At 41.9% G+C, this 14,666-nt stretch overlaps 1 protein-coding gene across 8 annotated transcripts in view; it reads left to right on the top strand.

The window, feature by feature from the left end:
* Nucleotides 1-14,666, top strand: part of Cbfa2t2 (CBFA2/RUNX1 partner transcriptional co-repressor 2) — a 109,760-nt gene that overhangs the window by 80,565 nt on the left and 14,529 nt on the right. For 5 of the 8 annotated variants that reach the window (XR_004770557.1, XM_035446762.1, XM_027421436.2 and 2 more), the window contains 4 exons: nt 1,590-1,675; nt 4,460-4,655; nt 9,620-9,688; nt 10,248-10,438. Coding sequence is in view for 6 of the 8 variants with exons in the window: in XM_035446762.1 (XP_035302653.1) it covers nt 1,590-1,675; nt 4,460-4,655; nt 9,620-9,688; nt 10,248-10,438 (542 nt within the window). In the remaining 2 variants the exon portion in view is untranslated. Of the gene's footprint in view, nt 1-1,589; nt 1,676-4,459; nt 4,656-9,619; nt 9,689-10,247; nt 10,439-14,407; nt 14,563-14,597; nt 14,664-14,666 lie in introns of those variants that run through there. The other 3 variants (XR_004770556.1, XM_035446763.1, XM_027421434.2) reach the window with 3 other exon arrangements.

Below are 14,666 nucleotides of genomic sequence, written 5' to 3'. Positions count from 1 at the left end.
TGGAGAAAGTATGTCACTGTGTGGGCAGGCATTGAGGTCTCTTTTGTTCAAAGATTCCCTCAGTGTGACTGTCAGTTGACTTCTGTGGCCTGTATATCAAGATGCAGTCAGCATGCAGTCTGCCTGCATGCAGTCTGCCTGCATGCAGTCTTGCTCCCCACTATGATGATAACGGACTGAACTTTTGAAACTGTGAGTGATCCACCCAATTAAATATTTTCTTTATAAGAATTGACGTGGTCATGTCAATTGCTCTGCACAGCAATAAAAACCCTAAGGCAGTAGGTATAAATGTATTTTGTTAAATTTTACTTGTATCTCTAATAGTTTTAGGAAAACTATGTATCTACATCTGGAATTGTACTTTGAGATTGTTGGTCACCTACCATGTTTAATTCACCAGGTTCATCAAAGATTCCTTTGTTTTCCTTAGACCTATTAGGAAATGTCTGCCCTATTATACTGGTCCATATTCACCAATCTATCACATGCCCCTCCCCCTAATCGAATCAGTAATAAGTCCACTCCCCTTTACTCGCCTGAAATGAAATCTGTGGGCACAAACTATAGCCTACCTTATATCTCTAAATTTAGGATCTATAGTCTATCCAAAATATAAAAAAGTATTTACAATAAAATGTAGTAGTGCTTAGACATTAGAAGATAGCAATGAAAGATAGTGTTTAGGGTGTAGCTCAGTGGTAAAGCAAACTTGCATGTGATAGAGTTAAAGGTGTGCGCTACAACACTTCTTAGTCAGGGTTCCCTTGCTGTGAAGAGACACTGGCCACAGCAGCTCTTATAAAAGAAAGTCTTTAATTGGGGCTTGCTTGCAGTTTTAGCTGTTTGGTTCCATTATCAGCACAGCAAAAAGCATGGCAGCATGCAGGCTAACATGGTGCTGAGAGGCCTATATCTGGATCTGAAGGCAGCAGGAAGGGAGAGAGAGCCACTGGGCCTGACTTTGCTGTTTGAAACCTCAAAGTCCATTCCCCAGTGACACACCCTCTAATCCTTTGAAGTAGTACCACTCACTCTCTGGTGACTAAACATTCAAATACGTGAGCTTGTTGGGCCCCTTCTTATTCAAGCCACCAACAGAGTACTTCTGATATTTTATTTTCCAGGATGTTGGATATGAAAGGCTTATGTGAACAAAGGAAAAGGGCATAGCCCCTAATAACTTAGAAGATTTGCTATCCTTAGAAGGTGTTTATGCTCTGTCTGTACTTCCTTTTCTGATATGACCTGTTGTGTTTGTTTTTCTTTTGGGATTTGTCTTTACAATTGAATTGATAAGAGTTTGGGAGTTGTGCCCCAAAAGTGCTGGGAATGGAACCCAGGTCCTAGTGCATGCTAGGTAAACATTCTGTCACTGAGCTGTACTTCTAGTCCCTGGAGTTATTTGATCTGAATACTAACTCTTTATTGGTTAACATTAATGGTTGTGTCATTTTTGTGGGTCTCACACCAGGTATGGTAACTTACTCCCTTGGTAGTGTGCTCTAAGTTGACATAACTGTGTTGTGTACACTTGATAGAATTCAGTTGCTCTGCATTCTTTAAATATAATTTCTTGTTTCTAATAGATCTGAATGGAGGCTATCAAGATGAGTTGGTAGACCACCGTCTGACAGAAAGGGAATGGGCTGATGAATGGAAACATCTTGACCATGTAAGAATCTCAGCATGTTTAATTTCCCTAAGTCCTTATTACTTTTAAATCTTTATAGTTTGTTTTGCTTTTTGTTTGTTTGGGTTTGTCGTGTATCTGTGTGCACATGAACATTTGCATGCATGCACATTTGTGGACATGCCATGACTTGAATGTGGAGATTCAGAAGAAACTATTTGGTCTTGTTCCTTAGCAGAAAGGTCCCTTTACATTCTTAACCATGTTGCCTGCCCACTTTTGTTTTTACTTTCCTATTCAGGCATGCACCACTGCATCCAGCTCTTTTAATTCTTATTGCTACCAGTAGTTCATGTGTGCTTGAAGTGAACATGACTTTTGAACAGAAGTTGATTTGTTCACCACTTCTCAGGTGAAGAGCTGCACAGTCACTCCCAGATCTTGGTGGTAGACTGGTCCCTCCAGTTCCTAAAACAGGTAGTCATGAAATAGATGGTTAAAGCAAAGATTCCAGTTTTGCCACTTGTTGCCTTTGTGAGCTCAATAAATTACTCTACCTCTTTTAGCCTTGATTTTTTTTCCTTTAAAAATAAGGTTCAGTGATATGGCTCTGTGGGCAAAGGCACTTTGCCTAAGTTTGATTCCCAGGACTCACATGGTGGGTGGGGGAGAACCAACTCTTCACAAGTTGTCCTCTGACTTTGCTCATGGGCCATGGAATGTGCACATGAAGACACATAAACACACCACTAAAATTAAGTAATCTTTCTCCTCTTTCAAAAAAAAAAAAAAAAAAAGCTGGGCGTTGGTGGCGCATGCCTTTAATCCCAGCACTCGGGAGGCAGAGGCAGGCGGATCTCTGTGAGTTCGAGGCCAGCCTGGTCTCCAGAGCGAGTGCCAGGATAGGCTCCAAAGCTACACAGAGAAACCCTGTCTCAAAAAAAAAAAAAAAAAAGAAGAAGAAGAAGGGCTGATAAGGTGGCTTAGTGGTTAAGAGCACTGGCTGCTCTTCCAGAGGTCCTGAATTCAATTCTCAGCAACCACATGGTGGCTCACAACCATCTGTAATGAAATCTGGTGCCCTCTTCTGGCCTGCAGGAATACATGAAGACAAAACACTGTATGCATAATAAATAAATCTTTGAAAGGAAGGAAGGAAGGAAGGAAGGAAGGAAGGAAGGAAGGAAGGAAGAAGGAAGGAAAACACTGCCATTATTTGTAATAACACATAAAGTGTTTATTATGGAGTGTGGCACACATGGAAAGTTAAACAAATCCAAGTTAGAATTAGTATGCTATTCTCTTTCCCATCAGAGAAGAGCATCTCTTCTCCCTGAAAATAGGCAGTGCCTACTTGAAAATTGCATATTGTGGTTTACTTCAGATATTATTACTGTTACTATCATCATTTGACCCTGGTCCTTACCTAGGGGATAATGTATTCATGTGTGTGTGTGTGTGTGCATGCATTTGTCTGTCACAGAGACAGCCCCAGATTGTATTATTATAGAAACATCTAGCTTTATCTAATGATACCAGGTATTCAAGCCTGGTGAAAAATTCTAACTCACTGAGCTGTTAGCTTACAGACCAGCAGTTTTCTCTATATATATATATATATATATATATATATATATATATATATATATATATATCAAACGATTATTTTGTGTATGTAGTTGTGGTGGTGGTATGTTGTGCCACAATGAGTATTCAGGATTCAGTTCTCTCCTTCTACCTTGTAATTTCCAGAGGGTAGCAAGTATTCCTTACCTCTTGAGCCATGCTGGCCTGTATAAAGACTTTTTTAAAGTCACATAAGTATGTGGGTAGATGTGCACAGGATATATGTAAATGCCACACCTTTTATATAAGGGAATTGGAGCACTTGTGACTTCTAGTGTTCCTGGAAGGTTCTAGAACCAATACCTCTGTAGTTGTCCCAACCCTTGGGACAGCAGTCTAGGGCAAGATATCCAGTGGGGGAATGGTGACAAGAGATGCAAGAGAATGACCACAAGACAGGATTTTGATCAAGTGGCAACTTTTATTTTTTCCAGGCTAGCTTATATAGTCAGTAGTATAGGGTAAAGGGGAGGGGGAGAAGAGGCCTAGAGTCAGGTGTTAGTTCAAGCAGGATGTTAGAAAATTATAGAAGGAGGATATTGGCAGGGTAATAAGTTCATGGGTGGTGGGGAGAGGGAGGTTTACGTAGGTCAGTGGTTGGGACTTGGGAGGGTTGCTTAGGTAAGTGGGCCTGTGGTTAGAACAAAGGGTTTGACGTCTGGATCATGTTGTTCCTTCTGGGTGCTCATGCTTCTAGAAGCCATTTATAATCAAAAGATAGTTCTATAACCGTGTGGCGTGCCAAGTTTGGCCTAAAGGTTTATGCCAAGCTGTATGGCTCCCAACATACCTCCATGGATAGGAAAAGATAGCTGTATATATAAAATAAAAAGATATAAAAGGGACTCAGTGGTTAGGAGCACTTGCTGTTCTTGCAGAAGATCCAGGTCTGCTTCTCAGCATCCACATGGCAGCTCACAACCATCAGTAACTCTAGTTCCAGGGGATCCTGTTCCCTCTTCTCATCTCTGTGGGCAACACATAGGCACATGCATTTGTGCAGACCAAATACTAGCATGCATAAAATAAATTAATTTTAAAAAGCAAGGAATAAGAATGACTTTCAAATGTAACCTTTATTCCTAAGGTTATAAAATCTGTGAGTCTCCCCCTCCCGCCTCCCAGTGGTTTGTCCATCCTTGATCTTCACTGTGCCTTGTTTAAGTGTCTCATCTCTGCCTCACTTTCTCTCTGGCTCAGGCCCTGAATTGCATTATGGAAATGGTAGAGAAAACGAGGCGGTCCATGGCAGTTCTGAGGCGCTGTCAGGAATCTGATCGTGAAGAACTCAACTATTGGAAAAGGCGATTTAATGAAAACACAGAGATGAGGAAATCTGGGACTGAGCTAGTCTCCAGACAGCACAGCCCTGGGAGTACAGATTCTCTCAGCAACGGTAAGGATAGAAAGAGGTACCCTAGAAGGAACAGCAACTTTCATTCCACTTAAACATCAGATAGATCTAAGTTCATTGTTATTCTGAAGCGCTTGTTTGGTTTGTTTTTTGAGAATCTTACTATGTAGCTTAGACTAGCCCCATCCTCTTGCCTCAGTTTCTCAAGTGCTGGGATTAAAGGTGTGCACCACCATGCCTAACTACATCTATTTAGTTGTGTATGTGTATTTGTGTGCCATGTTTATGGAGGGTGTTGGTTATTTCATCCCACCATATTGGTTCTAGGGATTAAACTTCTTTTTTTTTTTTTTTTTAAACTGGTATGTGTGTTGGGGGATGTCAGAGGACAACTTACAATATTCAATATTCTTTATACACCATGTGGTTTCCAGGGATTGAACTCTGGTCCTTATCCTCTACTACAAAGGCTGTTACCTATTGAGCCTGACTTCTCCCTGCCACATTACATGCAAGTTTGCAAGCCTCAGGTTCTTCTATTCATGTTCTGATCTGCTGAATATCAACCATGCTTCCCATAATTCCCTCTTTAGGTTTGATTGATTTGCTCAAGCTGCTCACAGGCTCAGGGAACCAAGCTTATCTGTTTACAAATGACACACATGAAGAGATACAAAGCACAAGGTCTAGGGGAAGGAACACAGGGCTTCTCTGGACCTGCCACACTCAGAAACTGCACATTTCAGCTAACCAGCTTTCTGAATCCTGTGCCTTGTGGACTCATTGCAGTTGAATTACAGTAGACTGGATGGGGAAGTCAAGGAAGGCTTGTGTGCATCAGTGCTGTTCTGCAGCACTCCTTGTCTAGGTGATGGGGGAGACCCACCAGTATAGTATAGTATCAGACAAGGGTACATTCAAACAGTTTTGTTACTTTAGGGTTTAGTTTTATTGTGTGTTTTCTGAGATGCGTTCTCACTCTGTAATCTAGGCTGACCTCAGACTTGCATCAGCCCTGCCTTAGGTGAGATTACAGCATGAACAATCAGCAAATCCTATGGTTTTGTTATGGCCAGTCCCAATGTAGAAAGCTTTGGTTGGGGGAGGGGGATGAAGGCAAGAGTAAGAGGAGGAGAAATTCAGGCTTGTATGGCCTCCAGTGGAGGAATTGTTAGCCAGAAACAATGATGACATCTAAACTTTGGTGACTGGGGTGTTGCTTAATGATGAGTATTTGCCTATCTTGACCTGAGTTCAGCATAGCAATAGCAGAGATCAGCAAGGGAGAAAGAAAAGAGTACCAGTTATGTATATCACATCTTAACTAGATACTTTGATGGCTGCACTCACCATATTCCTTCTTGATGGTATTCACCCCACTTTGCTTTCTTTCCTCAATTACTCTCCACTTCCTGGTAGCTTCCTTCAAAAGATTAGCTTAGGCAAAACTGGGTTGCACATCTTGATGCAGCAGAGATGAGCTTATATCCAGGAAGCTAGAGTTATCCCCCAGAATGTTCCATCACTTTTACCCAGAAGCTGAAAAGGTGCCCTATCCAAAGGCACAGCTGAATGACAGGCCATCTGTGATCACACTCTCTCCACCCACCCACTTAAAGTTCCCAAATGTTCATCAAAGAGAATGAATTTCTTCTTATGACAGTGCTAGCGTTTTTCATAGAAGACAGCTGTTAGTCTCAAAAGGACTGGAAGAGAATTTTGAGGAAATGCCAGCATTAATAATGTGTGTCCTATCCTAAATAGCTAAGGGCTACCACTTTCTCCTTTAATTGACAGGCGTGGCTCTTGAGCCAGTCATCAATTGGCACCATTTTATATAGGATATCTAGTATATCAAGAAACAATTTACAATCGAGCACACACGTTTGATTTAAAACGTCAAAAAACAAATGAGGCTAATTCTCGGGTCACTCTAACAAATCTGAACCTTAACAAATATTCCCTAAAGCAGCTTAGAGATCCTTGACTAAAGATCAACATCCACAGTCATACATTCCTTCCATGAGTATGCATGTGTGCCGCTGGGGTGGCAGAGTGCAGGCCAGCAGCACTCAGTAAAACTCTGCTGTGCTCTGTACAAACCACTCTAACTTGAGGGTCTAGCAGGGACGACCCATATTGTCTGGTGTGTCTAGGACGGTTTTTATTATTTTTATGGTCCATCAAAGTCATTACAAGCACCTCTCTTTCAAGATGAAGACAATTTGATGAATTCTAGTCACTCTAGATTTTGTGTTTCACGGACTCCTATTAAGAGTCTGAGAACATTGCCAGCCTGTCTGATTTCAGTTGTATCATTTGTCTGGGATACAGTTTAGTTGACATAGTGTTTACTTAACAGGCACTAAGCCCTGGGCTTAGTCCCTAGCACCACAAAAACTGGGTGTGGTCTTAGGGCACACTGTGCTTACAACAAGAGTTTCAAAAGTTAATTGCTAGTCTGAACTTCATGAAACCCTGTCTGAAAGGAAGGAGAGGAAGAGAAGAGAAAATGGCAGGGTAAGGGCTAGAGGAATGGCTCAGCAGTTAAAAATACTAAATACTTTTCCAGGGGGCAGGACTTTAGGTGGCTCACAACCATTTTTTTTTTTTTTTTTTTTTTTTTTTTTTTTTTTTTGAGACAGGGTTTCTCTGTGTAGGTTTGGAGCCTATCCTGGCTCGCTCTGTAGACCAGGCTGGTTTGGAACTCACAGAGATCCGCCTGCCTCTGCCTCCCGAGTGATGGGATTAAAGGCGTGCGCCACCAACGCCCGGCTTTCACCACTTTTAACTTCAGCTTCAGGAAATCTGACCTACCTAAGCAGGGCACTCATGCAGACTCAAATTCATACACATGTAGTCAGACTTTTTGTCGGGACCATTGGCTCCCCAATAATGATACACAGACTTATGAATTATAAAAGCTTGGCCTATAGCTTAGGTTTGTCCCACTAGCTCTTATAACTTAAATTAATCCATTTCTATTCATCTACATGTTGCCACATGACTCGTGGCTTTTACCTGTCCTGCATGTTTTGCTCCCTCTCCGTCTGACTGGCAACTCCACCTTTCTTCTTCCCAGCACTCAATCTGTTCAGAAGTCCCTGCTATACCTCCTGCCTAGCTATTGACTGTACCAGTCAGATAGACGCATCTTCACATGGTGTAAAGGAATATTCCACAATACAACACACACTTAATGAAAATCAATTATAAATCTTTTGTTTGTTTTGGTTTTTGTAGATGGAGTTTCTCTGTGTAGCCTTGGATGCTCTGGAACTTGCTCTGTAGACCAGGCTGGCCTCAAACTCACAGAGATTTGCCTGCCTCTGTCTATTGAGCACTAGGATTAAAGGTGTACATCACCACTTCCAGGCTAAATATAAATCAAGAAAAAGAAAAATACAGGATTGGTTATGAGTGGCAATGCCTCTCCTAAATGAAGGAATGGGGTATTTATATCATACAGTATTTAAACATACTAAATAATGTGTTTCTAGATAAATAGGGTTTATTTCTCTTTCAGTGTGTGTCAGTTTTAGAAGGAAAGCAGAATTCACAGGGTGGACTAAACTGTTGCACTGGAGTGTATTGAGTGTATTGTTTGCTTTAAGAAAGTCTTTGGCTGGCATGGTATATGACTTTTAATCCCAGCACTCTGGAGGCAGCAGAGGACAGCCTAGTCTACATAGAGAGTTCTAGGACATTCAGGATTACATAGACCTTGTCTCAAAAAAAACTTTTTAAATTTTTTGTTTTTTTAAAAAAATGTGTGTGATTGCTTTTATGCCTGCCGGGTATAGGGGGGGGGGTACATGTGCTATAATTACCTGTGGAGGTCAAAGAACAATTTCTGAGAGTTGATTCTCCTTTATTTGGGCTCCATTGATCTAACTTGGTTTATCAAGCTTGCATGGCAGGCAGTTACCTATTGAGCCATCTCTCTATCACCTTTTTTGTGTATGTGACAGGGCCTCTTGCTGTGTAAACCAGTTGATTTTTTTTTAAGTGCTACTTTTGTTTGTTTTGATTTTGAGAGAGGTCTCTCTGTGTAGCTCTAGCTAGTCTAGAACTTGTTATGTAGCCCAGGCTGGCTTCAAACTCAAATTGATCTGCCTGCCTCTCCCTCCTTCATGCTGGAATTTACAAGTGTACACTACCATGCCCAATTAAATGCTATTTTACAAGTAATTGCACTATGAAAGGTCATATGCAACAGCACTCTGAAAGCTGAGGCAGGAGGATTTTAAATTTGAGGCCCTCCTGAGTTGTGACATACTAAAACTTTATCCCCTACTCCAAAAAAGCCCAGATCATATAATGCAAAAAGATAAAATTGTAGAAATACTTTCTCCTCCTTATTTTTCTTATAGATTTTCTTATAGGGTCACTTACTAACAAATTAATGTTGTCTTACAATTTTTTCTATGTTCATATTTAACAGAGTTCCCCCAGTTTTTTATTTTGACATTTTCAGTCTAAATTTGTTAGCAAGGCCTATAATCCCAGTTACTAGAGAGGCAAAAGCAAGAAGATGAGTCCAAAGCTTGCCTGAGCTACAGTTCAAGGGCAGCCTGAGTAACATGGGAACACTTTTTTCTAAAAGTAACAAAAGTGAGCCTGGGACTTGATCTCTAGTCAAGTTACACTGAATTCATGTATATAATGTCCCAAGTTTTATATGGCCCACTGGTAGACCCACCCATTTATCATGAACAAGGGCCTAGGTTTGATCCCCAGCACCACAAAAAATTTATGCTTACCTACTTAAATATAAAGTTGAGTATACTGTTTCATAATCTGAAGCTAGCTCTTATTCTGAATATGTTTTGCATTAAATAAGCATACAGGTTTAGATCTAGGTGGTAAATGAGAAGTCTGATAAGAAATTTTGTGTCAGGGTTAGAGATTATTCTTAGAGCATTTGCCTAGCTTCTATAAGAACTTGGGTTTTAAGTACTGGGTAAAGAAAGCTTCTGACCCCTTGCTCTTTATCTCTTATGTAGATTCTCAACGGGAATTCACCAGTAGACCAGGAACAGGATATGTGCCTGTGGAGTTTTGGAAGAAAACAGGTGTGTATCTGTCTGTTGGTAAGCAGTCTGTTCTTACTAGTTTATGCAAGTTGGGAACCCATATACTAGGGAAAGGTTCATAACCAGCTTTTAAGTTGTCTACAATGTCCTCCTCATGGAATTGTTGTCTTCTATTCTCCCTCTGGCTCGTCTGCACGTCTCCTGGACTGAATTGCCTGCCTGATCCTTGGCAGGTCAGGAGTTTCGAATGGGTCCCTCTGGGCCTTTTAACGCCCTTCTACAGGCTTCCATTGAAACATGAAGTACCTAGCTCTTCTTTCATTTTGACAAAAGTTGAATTTATTTCTGCTTGGTCTCTTTGCTGATATCATACTGTGTCTACATTGTCACAACATTTGCTGAATTTTGATTTTTTTTTTTTTAAGTTTTCTTGTTTGGGAAGCAGAAATAGAAGACTTGCCAAAAGTTTGAGGCTAGCCTAGGTTATATAGTGAGAACTTACTAACCCTGCCTCCTTGAACCCTACTACCCTCCAATGTTGTGGGTTGGGAGGGAAAAGATTTCTCTGCCAGTTGATTTTACTGTTGCTTTCTTCCAGAAGAAGCTGTGAATAAGGTGAAAATTCAGGCCATGTCAGAGGTACAAAAGGCTGTAGCTGAGGCAGAGCAAAAAGCCTTTGAAGTGATTGCAACCGAGAGAGCTCGAATGGAGCAAACCATAGCGGATGTCAAAAGGCAGGCTGCAGAAGATGCTTTCCTGGTCATCAATGAGCAAGAAGAGTCCACAGAGGTCAGAGCTATGCTGGGCTCTGGGCTGGGCTGGGCTGGGTGGCTGAAGGGGGAGCAAGCCCATTGCTTGCTGCTGAGGTGCTGGGTCCAAAGAGTCCACTAGATGATGGGAGTTTTAGCTAATACCAGACGACTTTTTTCTTGATTGAAGATACACCAAAATAATAAATCATTTTTTTGGAATCATTATAGTCTATCACATACTCACAATATATTGCTTCAGCTTCCATGAAGGCAGAGGTTTGTCCCAGCTGTAGTTGTAGTGGGCTCATTGTGTGCAGACAGATACCTAGCTATGTATGTATACTTCCTTTTAATCCTCACAGTAATCTCATTATGTAGATGTTGATTCTCAGTTTATAGAAGTGACAGATAGATAGACTGCCCAATGCCCTATCCAGGGCCCAAAATTGGGTGATGCTTCAATACAATGAAAAATCCAAGTGGACACAATGTTTACACACCTGTAATCCTAGCATTTAGGAGGCTGAGGCCCGAGAATTTAGAGTTCAAGATGAGCCTGATACACATAGGGGAAGATGGGTCACAAAGACAAAAAATAAAAATAAAAAATTCTCCAACCCACCACCCATCTCTCAGTACTGGGCATTAAATTTATGGCCTTGGGTATATTTGGCATCCCAATCTTTTCTTGTTTTATTTTAAGACATGGTCTCACTGAGTTGATAAACTCAGCCTCTAGAGGAGATGGGACTGTAGATACATGTGTTCAGCCCTAGCACTAGAATATTTGAATTCAGTGAATTTTGTTTTATTTTTTTGCATATAGGATCTCTCTGTGTAGCCCTGACTATTCTGAAACTTGCTATGCAGATTAGGCTGGCCTCAAACTCAGAGAGATCTGCCTGCTCCCAAGTGTTAGGATCAAAGATGTACGCCACCACTCACTCCCAGCCTGTAACTTTCATTTAGTCTTGTCCTTTTTGTTGTTGTTTTTTGTTTTTTGGGTTTTTTTTGTTTTTGTTTTTGTTTAGTTTTTTGGTTTTTTTGAAGGATGGTAGATTTTTGAGACAGGATCTTTTTATAGCCCAGTCTGGCCTGGTACTATGCAATCCTAGTTGTTATTGGGAGATCAGTCCTTTTGCCTCAGTCTCCTCAGTGCAGAGATTTATAGGTGTGCGCCATCATGCCAACCTTCTCATGTTAGTCATTCTTTAGGTTTAAAATATAATTTTAAGCAGCAAACTAAAAGTAGTCTGCAGGTGAGATGAATGCCAGCATGGATCCTGGCAAATTTGCACTTCAAAAGGAAGAACAGACATCTTAAGCTTTTGGTGAGTTTGCAGTGGACCAGAAACGCTGATTCTCGTGCATTTCAAGAAATACTGCTAGGTAAATAGCAGTTTCTCCATCTCGTGAGAAGCTGTGTGGCACAGGAGAAGCATGCTACTCCTACCTTCTCTTCACACTGACTTATCATTAAGGATCAGTTTTCTCTACAGAGGGTACAACTGCTCTGTCCTTTTGGCCTGATAAATTTTAGGAAGATAAACTGAGTTTACATATGATACTATTCAGTGGTGTGTAAACTACAGCAGCTCTTACTCTTGGCTGCATAGCCCTAGGCCTGGGTTGCTTTTCTACCTGGGAAGGTTTTTTTGTTTGATTTTCTTGAGATAGGGTTTCTTTTTTAGCTTGGCTGTCCTGGAACTTGCTCTCTAGACCAGGCTTGCCTTGAACTCGCAGGAATGCACCTGCCTCTGTCTCCTGAGTGCTGGGATCAAAGGCATGTACCATCACCATCTAGCACTCTGCCTGGAATGGAGGGGGGGGGAGTGTCATCTCTCTAACGAGGCATGTTCTGGCCACAGCTCCAATTTTTCTGGCAAATACAATAAATTAGCAATTGATCATGAAGTGGAGAGTCCTTTCTCCTGTGGGCCAGGGCTGCCAAAAGTTTTGAATTGAGATCCAAGGCTTTTGACAAGCCCCAGGTAATTCTGATAGAGGTTACCTGAGATGCTGACATAACAGTGGCCTCTCCTTAACAAAGGAGATCCTAGAATCATAATCCTGACTTCTCTAACTAGTGACTCAGGAGGTTTATGACCTTCCCACAATAACTATAGAAGAGCCAAGTCTGTGGCTCAGATTTTAAGGAATGCTGATCTGAAGGTTGACTAAACAGTAAACATTTTGGTTTTATTTGGGGCCAAGGTTTGTTCCTGAGATAGGGTCTCACAGTCTAGGCTGGTCTTGAATTCACTATATTGCCAAGGCTTACCTTAAGCTCCTGACTTACCTGCTTCTGCCTCCCAAATGCAGGGATTACCCTTTGTTTCAAGAAGTTGTCTTACTTACCATATTGCCCAGGCTGGTCTCAAATTAAATCTTAGCCTCCCAGGTAGCTAGAACTACAGGCCAGTGCCATTCCTTCACCCATGTCCTTCCACACTAACCGTACTATACCTGCATACTAGGAGCCTATCTCTGTAGGCTACTTACTTTGTTCTACTATATTTCACATAGCATGAAGATATTGTTGAATAGTGGCAGTCAAGATGGAAATGTTGGTGGCTTGGTGTTCTGACCAGGTTCTTAGATGTTCTTGGAGACATCTGGAGTGAGAGGCAGCCTGTAGTAGCAACCTGCATAGGCAGCTCCTGGCTTGTTCCTCACAAGTGCTATCAACTTGTTGAAGTATTGATCCTTGGCAGCCTATCAGACTCTCAGTGTTGCCTGAAGATGTGTAAATGTAACATAATGATTATGTCTGTTCTCTAATTCTGTCCTATGATGCTGGTAGTCATGGCAAGGTTTTACTGCCCCTATAGTACACTTCCCAAGAAGCCTGAGTTAAGAGGGATCTGTAGTCTTTTCTGATGTGCTTTGAAGTAAGTCTGTGTATGGAGTATCTGGGCTTCAGGAAACCCAGGTTCTCTAGGCTTTGATGACATTCTAGCCTTACCACATCTGGGCCTCAGTTTTCCCATATTACAATGCTGGGAAGGAGCCAGTAGGCCTGTTTATATTCTGGTCAAGCGTCCTGGTTTTAGGAAGAAGGCTGTCTTTCTTCCCTAGCTAGTACTGTAGTCAGGCTTTTGAGATGGAATCCGCCATTCTGGTGTCCTTGTAGGCAAGAAGGCTAGTTGCTCTGTCCTTGATAGTTTCCCAAAACTAGAACCTTTCAAACAAGCAAACAAACAAAAAACCTTTCTTTGACCAGTAGGTCCTGAGAGTTTTCGGGTGTAGAATATTCACATGTCACTAGTGTATTCCTCCCAGAGGTAGCAAAGGACTTAGGAGTCAGTGGTGGGGCTCCACAGCGGTAGTGTTTTTTGATTGTTTTGTTTTTAATGCTGTCTTTGCTCCCAGTCACCTAGAGATGTTAGTAAGTTGTGTGTTTAGTGACTTGGTGACTGTCCTGATGCTTTCCTGGCTGCTCCTTGAGCTCTTATGTTATATGATAGAATTACTGTTCTTAGCTGGTACTTTCTGCTGAGCCTCAGGATTATTTGCCCCACTCTGAATAAATGTAACAAGCAGTAAGAAAACTCCCTGAGCTCCACTTCAGGTACCCCCACAGTTCAGTGACCTTGACCACAGACTACAGCTTCCCCTCAGCCCATCTGGAATGTGACATGACAGTGAAGGAAATAGGCACAGGGACAAAGGAAGCAGTAGCAAAGCCACCTCCCTCTTCATCCATCCTGATTCCCTGGCAGGTTACTTGGGGGGAAAAGAAATCTGTTTTCCTATATGCCTTTAAAAATATTTGTTAAGAGATCAAATCCTAGCCAGATGGTTGTAGCACACACCTTTAATCTCAGCATTTGAAGGCAGAGGCAGGCAGATCTCTGTGAGTTTAAGGACAGGTTGGTCTACAGAGTGAGTTCCAGAACAGCCAGGGCTACATAGAGAAACCCTGTCGGGGCCAAAGGTGGGGTGGGGAGGATCGAATATTGTCAGTAAAAGACGGTGAAGATGGTTCCTCCATTGGTTGCTATAGAAAATGTTTGGTCAAGCCTCATGTGTGGATGTGTGGTCTTCAGAAGATAGTTGTGAGACCCGGGCCAGGTGACATGTGGCCATGATCCTGGCATTTGGGAGGGAGAAGCAGGAGGATCAGGAATTAAAGGTCATCCTCAGAGGACTCACCCACAGGTGTGTAGCTCCACGACCCTTGTTCTACCATGCAGATAACAAGTGACAGTGGCAAGCCTGCCCCTCAAGATATCAGCAGCCACTAACTGATGCCTGTGTCTTGC

The sequence above is a fragment of the Cricetulus griseus genome, chromosome 6 (assembly GCF_003668045.3).
Source record: "Cricetulus griseus strain 17A/GY chromosome 6, alternate assembly CriGri-PICRH-1.0, whole genome shotgun sequence".
NCBI classification, from domain to species: Eukaryota; Metazoa; Chordata; class Mammalia; order Rodentia; family Cricetidae; genus Cricetulus; species Cricetulus griseus.
Note: the sequence above shows the minus strand (reverse complement) of the source record. Positions and strands in the feature narration are given on the sequence as shown.